The following is a 17,737-nucleotide window of genomic DNA, read 5'->3' as shown; positions in this document are numbered from 1 at the left end:
GTTGACTCTTGTGTGCTTCTTAGTAGTCGCTGCTTTAATGCTCCACAAGAACTAGACTTTATTCTCACAGACTACGTGTCGGTCTAGTATTTTAAACTAATTTTAGAAACAATTGAAAACACCAAAAAAGCTCGGCTCAATTCAATTCAGTCAGCGAATGTGGGCTCTGAACAACTCCGGTGTTTCAGTGATGACTAAACTGAACGCCTTTTATTGGCAGTTTCATTCATAATCTCATTCATAAAAAGGAATCGTGTGTGATCGTTTATAACGCGCAACACTGTAAAAACACGTAAAAATAAATATAATGATGGAACAAGTAAGCTATAATATTAATTAGATAATACTAACCTGATAGTAATAATAAAGAAGCGTCTTGATATTGTCAAAAGCATAGCCTCACACGCGATATCTCTGACTATCGTCGATACAAGATACTAAAATATGTAATAAAATAAAATATTGGAACAACAACGGAAAATTGTTAATCTCACGTGTCTTTCATGAATTGATATATTTACACATTTGGAATTAGACTTGAGTGAAAAACCACCTTTTTCTTCCCATAAGAGTGGGCGCGACCATTCGTAAATTTAATGGGCGTGGCTTCGATTTCGGTCTCGTCTGCGTTCAGCTATTCTTAGCTGGTTTTGCTGCTTCAACTTGAATTTTTTGCTGCTGAAAATGGTAATTTATTGTCATGTTTTTCATTTGAAGTGCTATAGACTGCCAAAAGTTGTAACAATTTAAGGAGAAGCGTGTCTGAGGAACATAAGGTGTTTGTGGTTGGCCAAACTGAACCAGGATTTCCAGGGCAAGAATCTTGAAACATGTGTGTTTGTTCTTATCATTTCCGGTCAGGTAGGTGAAATATTAGGCTATATATTAATTAATACTGCTTGAACGTGTCTTTACCACCTATTAACTTTTGATTGTCAAAATATAGCACCCTTTCCTGCTTACTAAGTCCTTCTCTATATGATTTAGCAGCTTCCACACCTTTTTTCTGTGGTTTAGACAACAAATTAGCATAACAACTTATTCGGTAGTATGTTAACCATGCAATCAATGCTGTTGTTTACATCGGAGTATAGCCAATATGGCTGGTATCCGGGTAACGGACCAAACTGTGACATAAGTGCAAACCCTCCGTCCACCTTATTCTTCAACACAGAGGTAAGCCTATGGATGAGACTCACGGTTCATTAGCTGCAATAGGGAAATAATGAGAAGAATTAACATGGAGTTAATGGTAAAACTGTTTGCACTACAAACCAGTGTGTTCATAATTAAGATAATATGGTAAGAAACCCCAATATGCAGTATCAAGCAGCAAAACAAATTGTTTTGTACAGGTAAAAATAGCCAGACGCAGATGGGAAGGGAAGCCAGATCTATAAAATTAGCAAATGGCCACGTCCACTCTTGTGGACTGAAAATCTTGCCCTTAGGCTTACTTCTTTTAATGTTGCTCTGAAAGGCTCAGTTGGTCTTTCTTTTTAAATGTTACTCTTTTTGTAAACACATGAAATAACCATAAGCATGTTATTTCTTATAACACGACCGTATTACTAAATTATTACTGCTAATATATAACAAAAATTCACACACAACAACCTGGCTATTTTTCTGCTGTGGTTCATATTTTCTCAATTTATTGTAAAATAATGTTTGATAAACATCTAAAAAACACACATATTTAACTTTTCAATTATGCATTAAAAATCCAAATGTAACGGAAAAATGTAGAATATCAGATATCATCTGATTTAAAACAACATATTACTGGTTACTCTAAAAACTTTGCTTTTAAATCCAACAATGCAATTTGTATTTAGTGAGAATGCGAAGAAAAATAATGCCAATGCTGCAACGTAGAGAGATAACTTTGTGGAAAACTCTTGAGGGTCCCGGGTGTTTAGTCTAAAGCTACAAAAGCCTTTCAGTGTAGTTTTTTATACACAGACACATGTGACCCTAAAAACACACGCACACACTCACTAAATACAACTGCTGATGTCAGAAAGTGAAAGGTCAGCAATGCCGTGGGGAGGCAGGAACAGAGAAGAGGAAATGAATGGACTGACAACACTCGTTGGTCTGGACTGCTGTCTTTCTGCAGGTCCAGCCAATAGACCAAAAGCCCCATATAGTAATAAAACTTGTGTTAATGCTCACACACAAAAAACATAGTTCTGAAGTGTAAAAATAAAAGTGCTTCTTTTTAAAAAATTGATATGGTTGTCAGGAATACTGTGCATTTTATAGTGTTGCTTGTTTGTGATCCATTGAATTTCATGAACAGATATTTAAAATGATTATTTAACACTGAATATTATTAACTTACCAAATAATAACAATGCATAAAATAATAGAGAATACAGATATATGTATTATACATTGAATTATAGAATTAAGCCCAGATTTATACTGAGAATCGCTGTTGTTGATACATGCATACTTTAAATATTTTTATAAGGCCAGTTTTCATTGATTATTATTAAAGGTTACTCTTTATGCAATGTTTTTGAATCATCAAGTGTTCATTAATAATATTTACTCTATGAAACTAACAATCTGGAATGCTGTGGAATTTAGTGAGATCCAAGGAGGCAAAAACCTCCAACTTTATTTATTTACCTTTCTAACCTTTGACCCAAGTTTGGCCCCTGAACTCATCTGAAATGATAGTCCTGACCTCCAGTGGCAAGAAGAAATACTGCACGCCACTGATCACAAAATAACAACATTCTTCTATTTTAGAATCTTTAATTCAATATATTTTAAGAAGGTGTTTGTGATTTATATTCTTAGTATTCTGAACCTAAATGAGTCACACTTTGAGTGGGTTTTCCTGTTGTTGTGAAGTTTATTGCCTACTCAGCCACTTCACCAGATCACTAGCGTTACTCAAAAGTGTGATAAGTTGCATCAGTTTTGCTTAAGTAGTCTCGAAGCCAATGCTGCTATGTTCATGTAGCTGTTAAGTATCTGACTGCTTTTCTTCTCCATATTTACTCTTAGTGTCAGTAGTTTAGCAAGTGTTACATCACCAAATGCAGTTAAAACTAACTGTTGAACTGAGGGTTTTTCTAGCAAGGACACATAGCACATAACATTTTGTTTCAGCTTTATAAACAAAAAGTCACAGATTGTATTAAAGTCACCTTTTTAGCTCAGAGAAAAAAGGAAAGGCAAACCTCAAACACTTCCTTTGTCTAATGCCTCACTTCGATGCCTCTCCCCTTAAAACAAGAGTAGATCTATATGAATTTGTGATTGTAATGGTAATGTCAGTGTGTGCAGATATACAGTCAAGCCAAAAATTATTCAGACACCAGATATCATTTCAGATTTAGTTAGTGCAGGACACTATAGTTCCTTTATCTAAGTGAGGATAGCAAAATAAAGTAAACCGTGACATACCTCAAAATTCTTCATACAGTGGACTACCAGTAAAATTAATAAATATTTGGGACCAAAAATTATTCAAACACTGACCTGACCGTGTTTTGCTGAAATGTTTTTTCCTTAAATTGCTAATGCAACCTTTTTACACCACAGACTGAACTGAATTGGTCAACAAAGTATTGATAGTTGTGTAAATATTGTCATACTAACAGTTGTCGGAATTTTTGATTGATTGTAATCCATTACATATACCTTTCTAGCAAAATCTGACATTATCAAGATTAATTTGTTCTGACACAGTTTAGTTCTTGTAATATTTTATGACCATTTTCTAAACTATAGTGAGTACACTGTGATAATGTGAGAAATGCTAAAGGTGTCTGAATAAATTTTGGTTTGACTGTACATAAACATGTTTAGTTTGCTAATTATAATTAATAAAGCTAACCATACAATTATTTATTTATTTTGCATTTTTAGACCGTTTGTTTTCAAACAGGGACATCCTGAATATCATTAAAGAAAGTGTTTTATTTTTATTTTTATTAAACTTAAGTACATACACGCATTCACAAATACATAAACACTATACGTTCTAAATAAATTGACAAACAATGTTACAAAGTAGTCTATAAAGCTGTATGTTTTCATATTCTTTAATGGTTGCTGGGTTATTAAGCCTTAATTTGAACTCCCATTTGCATCACTTGCAAAATACGGTCAAAGCAAAAAGTAGCTTTAGCCTTTGGAACTCCACAAGCATTGATTGTAAAACAGCTGGTGGTGTTTATTTAACATGGATAACTAATTAGGGAACTTAGTATTTAGACAAGTTAGATCATAAAATACACAACTACTATACTTCAGCATTTCCTTACAGAAGGTTAAAACTCAATAGGCCTTTTAAAGTCATTTGACTGAGTCATAAATAAGTTTACCTAAATTAAGGCCGCAAGATGAGTCTACATAAGCCACAACTTCAGCTGGCTCATTAAAGCAAACATCCCCACTGCTTATGCATTTGATTGCTTTCATTTAGGTAAGAAGAAAGAAAATAATGTACGATACTTATATGTAATGAATATAGTTTTGTGGTATTAAAATACTTTGTTGTAAAATAATTTGTTTTACACAACCTTTAACTAGACACAGAGACGTCTGTATGTTTCTTTAAAATAGATAAGACTGTGTAGACTATGTAACATAAAAATATAAAAATAAGATCACCGATGTCCTATTTTGTCTGCTGTTGCCATTAGTCACTGGATTCCTGTAACTTACAAGGTTTAATTCATTACATTCTCCCTGTTTACAACCCTTCCCCCATTTTACTGCCCGCTCGCTTTTGGGAAAGAAATGGAGGACTTCCCAATCCAAATCACAACCGAGAGAGGGGGTGGGTTCCTTGAAATAAGTCTGGTTTAAGATTAAAACAAATGGACTTTTATACACTTTACAAGCACACGAATACGGGGCTAGTATTCAGGTGTTGATAGTGAGCTTCAATATGCTGTTGTGAGAGAAACATGGTGCTTCGCTGTCTGCAAGGTCGACAGACCGAGGAACAAAAGGCGCCATTAAAGCTCAGGGCCCGGGACTCAGCAGATAAATAACCGAAGCCTGAATAAATAGCTAAATTATTGCATAAAACGAGCCACCATTGCCTTCTTTTTCCCCTTCAGCGTTAGCATCGCAGCCTCCCTGACAGCACAGACTCAGTCCTGCGCAAAGGGGTTGTGCTGGAGGAAGGAGGGGGTGAGGAGCGTAAACTGAAACCTAAAATATTTACAAACACCTTAATGTGCATTAAACTGTAAATTTTAGAAACATCGTTTCTTATCAACCACAAACGCCCCGTCGCTCGGGATGTTTGTCCGCATCGACGCGTGGCACGTTGTGCCTGAGAGTGGACTATTTCGCGAGAGCGCGGAAGCCTCAATCGACGTGCCGGATCTGCTTTCTGTGTGTTGGGTGAATGGAGGCGCAGGCTCTTCCTGGTGAACAAACACTGACAACTACAGGGCAGCCCAGCGATACCCGCTTCCCAGAACGGCCACACACACCTTCTCCTTCACCCCCAAAACAACCCTAAACATGGCTGCTGAGCGTAAACACATCGCGCAGTTGAAATCCGGTGAGTAAAAGGGATTCAGAAAGGTGACGTTGGAATATTTTTATATACCTCTGCCTTTCCCACCACGTCCTTCTTGAAAGCTAATGTAGCTCATTCTCCCCCATCTCGCAGAACTGTACTTCCTAATAGCCCGATTTTTAGAAGCTGGACCTTGTCAGGACGCGGCAGAGGTGGGTGATTTTGTAATTTAGGATGTTAAACGACCTTTCTGGAAAAGATTGAACCGTAATTTGCCGTTTTTGTGCTTTTTTCAGACCTTGATACGGGAGGTTCAGGAGAAGGAGGTAAGCAGCGAGAGCCCTACTCGCGTCGCATCTCACTGCGCTGCACTTTAGGCTGTTAATTTCACGCAGATTTCATATTTATGGTTTAAAAACACAAAATCGGCTGCTTAGAATTTACCTAGACCTATTTAACACTGTTTTTCCATTACAGCTGTTACCCAGAAGGGTTGACTGGACTGGCAAAGAACACCCAGGGAGTTACGAAAATTTGGTAAGGGATCCCTATAACCGAGAGAAAACTTTTTAGAGAGCAAAATAAGAAATTGAATTTCCCGCAATTTTTAAATCAGGAAAAAAACTTAACCCGAACACACGGGGAAAAACCAACCTCAGGCTTAGAAAGGACCGTCAACGGGTGAACCCAGAGCCTGGCCTGACCTCAGGGATATGAGTTTGGTCACAGTGCTGTCCGCAAGGTGTAAATAGATGTTAAAATTGATGTAGAAATAAAGAGACGTCATGAATGTGGTGCTATAAGGGGAAGGGAGCGGAGGGAGGAGGGACCAGTGCGCCAGAGACTGAAAGCGGGGCGGGATGGAGGCGCTCTGCTCCATGCAATACAACCATAGTCAGGGTAAAATACTCTTTTTACCTTAGTTTATTTCACTTAAACTAAGCTTTTGGAGCAGGAAGCAACAAAGCCGGAGACGTAGAGGATCTCAGCAGAGAGCTGGAATTTTTTTCTAAGCGGTCCTGACAATATTTTTCTTCGGAGGAAATATTTTCAAACAGACAGTGCTCAGTCTTGAGGCCGATAATACAAATGAGAGGTACATCGGAATGAGTACGTATTGATTAATTTATTAATTACGATATTTACAAAAGTAAATAAATGATTAATCCAATCATTTGCATTTTTCTGTACCTCGCTATTCTACATAGTAATCTCACTCAGAAAGAGAGTTTGAAGCCGCTTTCGAACTGGGAGATACCGAAATATCTAGATTTTAAAACTTAGTGTGTTTTGATCCAGCCCCTGTTATGGCCAGCCCCCAATATATATCAGTTGCGTAACTAATAGACTCAACTGTCTGTTAATCACACAGGCTGTTACTGCTGTATCTCCGTCGGTGAAATTCACACACATTGTAGCGATAATCTGTTATTTTGTATTCGCGATTGTCTCGCTGATCTCGCTCGCCGCTACGCCACTAGATCCCGGTGTATTATAGTGAGTGAATGCGTGTGTGTTTGCGTTTGTGTGTGTGCGTGTGTGACCGTTCGTGGATGATTTCACTGCCGTGTGTGGAGATGTTAAAGCCCGTGCCTGCAGATTGTGGGTAGGAATAACGCGCACAAGACTTCGCCGCCTGATGTTGGCGCTGTCAATTAATTTTTTTTGTCATGTCTCGAGTCCCTCGATCAATATGTTAATGAGCTATGCAATCTGCATTAATTATCATTATTCATAAGATTAATTAAGTAATGATGGTAAGAACAATATTGCATTAAAATTGTAATGTAAAGGAAATGGCATTTTACGCATTTTAAAATTCAAAAACATTTTTTTTTGCAGTTACTAGTTTAATAATTTATATGTAATACATTAACAGCAAAACAATAATTATGCATGATGATTCATTAACCAAACTGTATATTTACATATATTTAGATTTAATTTTATAATTAGTGTTACACCATGATTCACTCAATGTTAAACATCGCTTTACTCATACAGTCATTAGCTAAGCTTTTGTGTGTGTGTGTGTGTGTGTGTGTGTGTGTGTGTTGATAGATATGAAATGTGTGTGCGGCGCACGTTTGTAGACCAATAGGATGACGCTAAATGCAATTAAAGCCACATTAATTACTGGTCTGCCGTTGGAAGCTGGATCTGCTGAACAGGCTTGATAAAAGATGCCCGGACTGACGCGCTGCGCAGGGGGGTGAACATTTTACACTGTAGATTAGATTCATCTCTTGGGAAAATATGGAAAGATAAAAAGAGCCTTGCAATACGGCAGTAACACTGTATTGTTTTAAAACGAAGTGTCGAATATAATCCTCCATGAGATTAGAAATATGCTATTATGTGAAGGGTTTTCATGTGTGCATTGTCATGTAAATGCATTTTTAAGTATATATCTTCATTTTGTTATCTAATTATTATTTTTTTTTAACATACGGTTGGCACTTTACAAGAAGGTTCCAATAATGTTAGTTAATGTATTAATTAACATGAATAAACAATGAACAGTACGTTTATTACAACATTTGTTAATCTTTGTTAATGGTAGTTAATAAAAATACATTAATTCTTTTGTTGATCATGTTAGTTCATCAGTGCATTACCTAATGTTAACAAACGCAACTTCTGATTTTAATAATGCATTAGTAAATGCTGAAATTAACATTAATTAAGATTAATAAATCCTGTAGAAGTATTGTTTATTCTTAGTGCATGTTAACTGAAGTAGTTAACTAATGTTAATAATGAACCTTATTGTAATGCAAACTCATTAAAATATTTTATGGGGATACAGGTAGATACACACATTGATTAAATTTTAATGTAGTAGTAGAAAATTTAGTTTATGAATTCTATCATTTTAATTATATGAAGTTATCAAAGCGTGAAATTATATGAGCTTATTTGCAAAAATAGATAACTCGTTTTTGTTTTTTAATTTTCAAAATCATGTTTTTTATTATGTTATCATGTTTTTATTGTGTTAGTTAACCCAACTGCAATTTGATTGAGATTAATTGGAATGCACAATGAAAAATATATTTTTTGAAAATGGCTATTTGTTATTTGTTTTCGCAAATGAACTCTTTATGTGTAGATAAGTACACATAAATTGACTGCAAGGTTGCAAACTGTTTGCATTATATTTGCACAAAAACCTGTTCTTGCATTTATGTTTTTTTTTTAAATATCTAATTTCTATGCATGCATTATTACAACACAATAATTGAGTATAATGAATATTATATAAAAATGATTTACGAATGTATTTAAATACAAATGTAGGAATTTAAAACACATGCGTTTGCACTAATGCATGTTTGTGACTGTGTACAGGTCAAATTGTACAGGCACATTTCTCCAGATCACCTGTTGCAGGTGTGTGAGCGAGTGAGTCCTCTTTTAGAAAGAGAAGTACCAGCCAGCGTACCTGGAGTTAACTCACTGCTGGGAGCTGGACGCCAGTCGTTGCTACGTACAAACAAGAGTGAGTGTTTCTATATGCAGATTAAATATGTTCATCATTTTTTTATAATAAGGAAATTAACCAGTTTGCAGGTTAAGCAAATTAATGCAGTGTTTTGATTTGGAGCATTAACACCATTGCTGCTGTAAAGCGATGTTATAATGTATGCATCAGATGTGTATTTCGAGTGCCACTGTTTTTTGAATGTAAAAAGTTGAAGATAGTACCAGTACTACCTTCACATTTAGCAAATTCATTAAAGATTTCACTTAACCTTTTGTAATGCTTACAAATGGCATTTCACGTCTGAGATAATAGCTAGTATGTAAAAAAGTGGAATGATAATTGATCAATAGCAATAACAGGTATTTTTAATAATCCTGTCTTCAAATTAGAACAGATTCCAATTAAAATGATCAAGAATACTGCAACTGGCCTTCATAGAAATAAAACAAAAGCATGTAATTGCATATTGCTTTGCGGTGGATGTGTATGCCAATGGCAGTTCGTGTAAGTGTGCCTAGAGATTCAGTCACTTTTACAGTGTATATTTAGTGACAGTCCCACGTGTTTGTTGCCAGGTTGTAAGCACGTGGTATGGAAGGGGTCCGCCCTCGCAGCCCTGCACTGTGGCAGGCCACCCGAGCCGCCAGTCATCTATGGAAGCCCGCCCAATATTGGTAAGTCGCCTCTTATTGGTTGTTGTTTTGATGTATTCCAGTGGACAAAACAACATTCATACACACCCTTATATCTTTATAATAAACTGTTTTGTTTTTCATTGATTTGATTATTGAATTAGAATATACAGTTTGAAATAAGGATTTATTGAAATTATGACATTTTTTAATTTTTAAAAGTGTGGACTATACATTTACAATAAGGTTCATTAGTTAACAATAGTTAACTACATTAGTTAACATGGACTAAGAATGAACAACACATCTACAGCATTTAATAATTGAATTTAATAATCAGCATTTACTAATGTATAATTAAAATCATAAGTAGTGCTTTTTAACATTAGTTAATGCACTGTGAATTAACATGAGCAAACAATGAATGACTGTATTTTTATTAACTAACAATAACAGATTAATAAATAGTGTAATACATTTAATTCTTTGTTCATGTTAGTTAGTACATTAATCAATGTTAACAAATGACACCTTATTGTAAAGTGTTACCAAAAATGTATTTTTTGTTCCAGATGAAGTAGTTATATTAAGAATTTACTTGGCAAGCTGAAGATTTAAGTGTATTTGTTCTGATTTTGTTTTGCTTGTCTTGTGTGCTTTAGCGGAAACAATATACAGTCGGAGGCTGAATGGCTCATATCGGTTGGGTCAGCTGGTCCCTACAGCTGTTTACCAACATATGAAGATGCACAAGAGGATTCTGGGACACCTGTCATCTGTGTACTGCGTTACCTTCGACCGCAGCGGTCGCCGCATCTTCACAGTAAGACATCTGGCTTTATGACAGACTAGGAAAAAAAATTGAATTTGCTTTCCTTTTTTTCTGAAATTGAGGATATGGACAAAATGTAAAGTACTGTGTATAGGTTTTTAAACCATAGTTTAACCATTTAGTATTTAAATTGTGCAGCCTCCCTTTGCTTCCTTTTGGAGTACAGTTTTTTGGAGTGTAGTATTACATCAGGTTATGAAATTCTAATTTGTTTTTGTGCTGTCAGACTCAGAGTGCTTTTGTGTGTGTGTGTGTGTGTGTGTGTGTGTGTGTGTGTGTGTGTGTGTGTGTGTGTGTGTGTGTGTGTGTGTGTGTGTGTGTGTGTGTGCTCACATGTGTATCTGGGAACATATTTAAGTGGTTTGACCACAGGGAGAAGATATTTTGTACATATTAATTTATTGTTGGGTTTTATTGTGAGAGTTAATTGGATGGATTGAAAAGATGACTTCAATATCAGCTTTTCAAAAGAGATTTCAAAAACATTGAAAATGATTTCTTTAAGTGATAGAAAACATTCAGAGAATGATTGCAAGCTTTTGAGTTTGTTTGAAAACACTTTGGAATAGGAAGTGTTTTTCCTTATTTATACCAGCATATCAAGGACATGGGGGAAAAAATCTGTGAATTTCACGATTTTGATTTTTAGGCCTAGATTTGATTGAATTAATATTAGTTTTTCTAGCTATGCCAAGCTCATTTTTTTAGTTTATTAGCTATTAGTTAAGGATAATTATTTGATAAATAATCTAGAAAATTATAGATATTTTAAAAAGCTTACCCAGTGATCACAAATGACAAAAAAAAATTACTGGTCAAAATTTGTGGAAACCTTGTTTACAGTGTATAGTGTGCAACTCCATATATCCCACATTATAAATTTGGGTCCCACTTTATATTAGATGGCCTTAACTACTGTGTACTTGCACTTAAAATAATAATTTGATACTGTGCACTTATATATACATACATATTTTTACATTGTACTTATATATAAAAAAACACCTGCATGTAATTACATCTGTAATTACACATTACTATAATGACACCCCTAACCTTACCCGTATCCTACCTCAAAGCAGAGAAAGTGTTTTGCAATGCAATATGAACAGAGTAAGTACATTGTACTTATTTTTTGATGTAAGTACTTAGTAGTTAAGGCAAGCTAATATGAACTGGACCTACATTTGCATTTACGCTCCCTCATTTACCATGACCTGTGATGTTTTTGCTTTTTAACATATTACCTAATATCCATTATAGTTGATATTTAAATAAATATAAATTCTGAAATATCTGTTTGTTCCACATAAATGTAGTGTACTGATTTATCAGTTGGAAGAAACAAAAACCAATGTACAATGTAGCAGATTTAAATCACTTTGTTTTGAAGCCAGTGTTGCTTTAATTAGTCTGTATGCCTCATTAAACTATATACATACAGCTGAATGTCTATCCATTATGAAATTTAAAGGGATGTCACAATTTTAGGGTGCTGTTAATGTGTCATAATAATAAAGCATTTGAGGTCAAGCGCTTTAACACTGAAAATCCCCCAGTGAACATAATGGTCTCAAATGACCTATTGAATTGAGGGATTTGATCGCTGTTTGGTGAGTTTGGGACTTTAAAGGTTCTGAAAGCAGCTGTGGTTTTATGAGTTGATCAGGGACTTACCCGTAAGAGAGTTATATGTTCACACTGTATGTAATTCAGAAGTGCTGTTCCATAGTTTATCATGGAGTATCATTAACAGAGCCATTGTGTTTATTTTACATGGTAAGATCATTTGGATATAAGCAAATAAATACTTGTAAATGCGGATTGCTCTTATCATATTTTGAAGTGTCACAGTATCGATTCTGGCCTGTTTTGTTGTGTCTGAGTTAGTGTTGTCACGGTACCAAAATTTCAGTATTCGGTACCAATACCATTGGAAATCCACGGTTCTCGGTACCAATTTCGGTACCAAAGCAAAACACAATAACATATTAATTGAGCAACACACTATTTTTTATTAATAAAAAAAATAAAATGTACAAAAAACAGTGCCATTCTTTATACTAATGTAAAATTTAAGTTTTTTCACAGGTTAAAGTATTTGTAAACATTTTAGTAATGAAATAACATCTAAATAAATTACAGGCATAAAAAATGTAAACAAGCTTCACCCAAAACTTTTTGTCATATTTCTGCTGCTGTTGCTGAAAAACATCTGTACTGTTGTCTGTTTTAGAGTTCGCTGGGGTCTTTCATGATCTTCCTTAATCTGCAACTGTAAAAAGAAATATAATATACTTAAGTAAAGCCATGGCCTAAGTCTGACCAGATGCAACATTAGATCATTGACACCAGCAAAATATGAATTTTCAGTAAAAAACTAACCTCAGCTGTTATAATAAATTAAGATAAGATTACATATATTAAGACAAGTGTCTATCACAGATGAAAACTGCAGTATTAAAAACACTTTACAATTTTCATTTGTTAGATAACATCGCCTAACAATAAACAGTAGTTAACATTACATGGCAATTATTCTTAGTGAGGTTAGGCTAATTTCAACATTTACTAATGCATAAAATCATATTAATCTGTTAAACATGAACAAACATGATCATGTCTTTTTGTATTAAATAACATTCACAAACATGAATTAATGTTGTAAAAATATGTTTAACTTACTTTAAGTTTATGTTAGATGATGCATGAATTTGATCTTATTTTAAAGTATTACCAAACTAAACGGGATAAAACGTGTTTTATTTGATTGTACTTTTATTCAATCCAAACTGCATTCATATTTATCCAGTCAAGAATAAACCTAGAACGTTTTCTGACAGACTCATATTAAGGACATAAACATTGTTAACGACACATACATGTGTACATTCTCTAACACATATATTTTGGATACACATGTCATTTGTGTAAAAAATAGTAAATACATCATGTCCTTATTTTTTTTACTCTAACAAAAGTTATAGGAGCGTTGGTTCAAATTCATTCTAATGCCCAGCATATTAGCGTTAGCCGCGCTTATGCTAACGATTCACTACACAAACGGTGATGTTTATTTCAGTCTGACATTCAAATTAAAATATGCAATAATGCTCTAAATATGAAATTAAAATGAAACTTACCTTACTTGAACTCTTTCATTTGATTCCGGAGTCGATCTTTGAGGTGTTTTAAGTTTGATGTTTCCTCCTTTCGAGAGAACCTAGACGACATCTTTTGCAAATAGTTTTTTGATGATCTATGATGTTCGCCTTGTTCAGCCGCAAATCCAAACTATTTGGAGCAAGCCTGGCTCTTCTTTGTCAACAAGTGGAGTCAGAGCCGCGGCATCAGCAGCACCGCTGAATAGAGCGCAACTGTGCAGTGCGTGAGAGCGCACCTTTTGTATAGCGTATCAAGAACCGGGTTGACCGGATAGTCGGTACCACCGGTACTTAAGAAAACCTGGTACCGTAACGTTTTAATTTTTTTAGTACCGACTTGGTACCGAAGTACCGGGACTTTTGACAACACTAGTCTGAGTCATTTATCATGTACAGGAAGTGTTTTGCATGCATTTTGATTCAAAGGTGTGGGACCACTAGTAAAAAGGATTGTTTTGCATTTTATCTCAGTCTCTCAGTTTGTTTGTCCTCTTTTTACATAAGTAACACCAGTACTCGAGCTGCAAACTCCACAAGTTTGTGTAAAACCTGATGATCATGTTCTATTGCATGATTTGATGACGATCCCAAGAGCATATTGTGCTTCAGTAAAAAGAAGAACATCTGAAAGTCTGTACACATGATCAGTTTCAGAAATGTATGTATTTGATTATTTACCCAGGAATAAGGAAGAACTTTAATCAATCATAATTTTTACGTTGTTTTACATTTTTCAAAATCTTGAAATTTATTTACAGGTTTGACGAAAAAATAGAGTTTTATTGTGCACTGTGGACATTTTATAGACTCTGTACACTACTGTTCAAAAGTTTGGAGTCAGTAAGGTTTATTTGTGACCCTGGACCACAAAACCAGTCGTAAGTAGCACGGGTATATTTGTAGCAATTAGGGTTGTCACAATACTATAAAATGACTTATGATACTATACCAGCTGAAGTATCACGATACCATGCAGTATTCTGTTAATTTAAAATTCAATTCTACAAAATGAATCAAAATGTCAAATAAAAACTCATCAAAACTCATCTTAGCACTGCACAGAAGCTACATGAATTTAGATGTGGTATTTATGCATTTAGACTGTATTTATGATTGCATAAATAATGTTATGAGATGAATGTTTTAAATACACAACTCTGAATATAAAAATATGTTGGAAAGGAATGTCATTTGATGGGAACTGCCAGCAGGTGGCAGCGTTCAAGATTAAATCACTGAGTCATTCAAACAATTCTTTCAAAATGGCTGAATCCTTCAGGAGCGAATCAAATGACTTTTTATGAATGGCTTAGTGTATCAGTGATTCACCCAAGCTAACGCGGATTCGGATTCGAACACCGAAACGAAACAAAAATAGCACTCTTAACTCTTTCTCGTGTCATATTGCTGATTTGTCAGAAGCATTTTTGCTCGCTTAAGCTTTAGTATCGCGGTATATCGTGCAACCCTAGTAGCAATAGCCAACAATATATTGTAGGGGTCAAAATGATAGATTTTTTCATTTATGCCAAAAATCATTAGGATATTATGTAAAGATCATGTTCCATGAAGATATTTTGTAAATTTCCTATCGTAAATATATCAAAACTTAATTGATTAGTAATATGCATTGCTAAGAACTTCATTTGGGCGATTTTTCTCAATATTTTGACTTTTTTTGCGCCCCCAGACTCAAGGTTTTCAAATAGTTGTATCTCGACCAAAAATTGTCCTATCCTAACAAACATCAATGGAAAGCTTATTTAAAATTACTCTTGTGACTGGTTTTGTGGTCCAGGGTCACATTTATTTTTGATTAACACTTTTGTTCATCAAGGACACATTAAACTGGTAAACTGATCAGTTAATACATGGTGTTACAAAAAAGTTATTTTTTTTTTAAACTTTCTATTCATCAAAGAATGCTGAAAAATTGTATAATGTTTCCAAAAAAATATTGACGTTAGAAATAAAGTACTGTTTCAAATGATGAGCCTTTTTTCAGCATTGATGATAATAATAAGAAATGTTTCTTGAGCACCAAATCAGCATATTAGACTGAAGTAAGCTTTTCCATTACAGAAATACAGTACATTACAATTTAAAATAGAAAAGCTATTTAAAATGGTAATAATATTTTACAATATTTCTGTATTACTGACCAAATAAATGCAGACTTGGTGCGCGTAAGAGACTTCTTTCAAAAATGTGACCCTGGACCACAAAACCAGTTATAAGGTTAAATTTTACAAAACTGAGATGTATACATCATATGGAAGCTCAATAAATAAGCTTTCTATTGATATATGGTTTGTAAGGATAGGACAATATTTGGCCGAGATACATCTATTTGAAAACCTGGAATCTGAGGGTGCAATAAAATCAAAATACTGAGAAAATCACCATTAAAGTTGTCCAAATTAAGTTCTTAACAATGCATATTACTAATCAAAAATTACATTTTGATATATTTATAGTAGGAATTTTACAAAAAATCGCATGGAGCATGATCTTTACTTAATTTCCTAATGATTTTTGGCATAAAAGAAAAATCAATAATGTTGACCCATACAATGTATTTTTGGCTATTGCTACAAATATACCCCAGCGACTTAAGACTGGTTTTGTGGTCCAGGGTCACAAATAATAATAATAAAAAAACGTACTGACCTGTAACATCTGAACAGTAGTATGTGTCCTTAATAAATCTCTCTATGGCTCTTTGTTGGATTTCATGAGTAATTCTTTTCTTTCGTCCAATGTTGTGCTACACTGGAAACTCTGTCTTAATTTCCTAGTGACTAAAAGGGTATTTTTAGACAGTGAGCCTTCTGATCTCATGGGGACAGATAATGTTTTGACTCTGGGATAAGAGGTCAAAGGTCGTTCACATGTTCCATCGGGACAAGCACACTGTTGCTCATCATGCCCACAAACTTCTTAAAGATTTTGTGTGTGTGGGTAAGTGCGAGTGTTTTGATCCAGGCATTTCTCGGATATTATCTCACTCTCAGGCTTGTTAAGATTTGTCAGAGCTCTGGTTTTAAGCGTCCTGTAGGATCGTGCTTGTGTGTGTTTTGCTGATGTGTGTTTTCGAGTGTGCACTCTTGGGTTCCATTTTACTCTGCAAGTTTTTAATGCTCAAAAAATGGCTGAACAGCAAGGATTACTCCCCCTCTTTCTGCCTCTCCCTCCCTTTTCCCCTCTATCTCTCTCTCCTACTCCTGTTCTCTTTGTCTTTTCTTCTTTCGATCTTGGTCTCTCTGTGTTTTCTCTTTTTCTTTTTTTTCTTTCTATAGGTCTTTCTCTCCCGGCGTGGGGGGGCGTGTCTGTGCGCGCATGTTGAAAAAAGTGTTTCTTTTATGGAATTGGCTGCGAGCCACGAATAAAATCATCTCTTTCATATTCCTGAGCCATTAGCCAGTGTGTCATTGGCATTCCGTCTGTGTTTAACAGATCTTCGGGAATGTTCGTCTCTGTGTGTGGCTCGGGGATCATTTTTCTTTGCTGGATTCGATATGCATGTGTGGCCTGCTAAAATCAATGTTATTATCACAGTTAATTCCAGTATTTCTGGAAACAACAGTGATATTTTCATGTTTGTGAAATCACGTTTACAAAACGAGGAGGAAAATGGCAAGCTGATTATCTTAGGGGATCTTTCAATCAAGCTGTAAATGAAACATGGGGTTCAAGTTGTTGTAGGTAGCGCTTGCTTTTTTATGGTCCTCTCCCCGTTGTCATGGTAATGTAATGCCACAGTGCTGCGTTTTTAGGTTAAAAGCATTTTTGATTCACCTTGCAGTAAATTCGCATTCGACTCGCTAGATGTAGTATTAATAACAGACATTTATAATGTTTCTGTAGGAGACATAGGGAAGTTTGGGGTCAGAAAGATTTTGTAAGGCTTTTGTAAGAAGTTTCTTAAGTTTAATATTATAACAGAACAATTTAAAACTGTTCTGTTTTAATATATTTAATTGTAATGTAATTTATTCCTGTAAAGGCAAAGTCTTCAGTTTCATACATCAAATCCTTCTAATATACTGATTTGGTGAAATCAAGAAACATTTCCTCTTCTTCTTCTTGTTGTGAATGTTGTGCTGATTTTTTCCCCCT

General features: G+C 34.9%; 1 protein-coding gene across 1 annotated transcript in view; it reads left to right on the top strand.

Annotated features, from left to right (window-relative positions):
* The first annotated feature begins 5,439 nt into the window (after window positions 1–5,439).
* phip (PHIP subunit of CUL4-Ring ligase complex) overlaps window positions 5,440–17,737 on the top strand; it is a 53,825-nt gene continuing 41,527 nt past the window's right edge. The window contains exons 1-7 of the mRNA XM_073822937.1: window positions 5,440–5,545; window positions 5,657–5,715; window positions 5,800–5,829; window positions 5,981–6,040; window positions 8,855–9,005; window positions 9,566–9,664; window positions 10,285–10,445. Of these exons, the coding sequence (XP_073679038.1) occupies window positions 5,506–5,545; window positions 5,657–5,715; window positions 5,800–5,829; window positions 5,981–6,040; window positions 8,855–9,005; window positions 9,566–9,664; window positions 10,285–10,445 (600 nt within the window). The 5' untranslated portion in view covers window positions 5,440–5,505. The remainder of the gene's footprint in view (window positions 5,546–5,656; window positions 5,716–5,799; window positions 5,830–5,980; window positions 6,041–8,854; window positions 9,006–9,565; window positions 9,665–10,284; window positions 10,446–17,737) is intronic.

This window comes from Garra rufa, chromosome 18 (genome assembly GCF_049309525.1).
Source record: "Garra rufa chromosome 18, GarRuf1.0, whole genome shotgun sequence".
NCBI lineage: Eukaryota > Metazoa > Chordata > Actinopteri > Cypriniformes > Cyprinidae > Garra > Garra rufa.
Note: the sequence above shows the minus strand (reverse complement) of the source record. Positions and strands in the feature narration are given on the sequence as shown.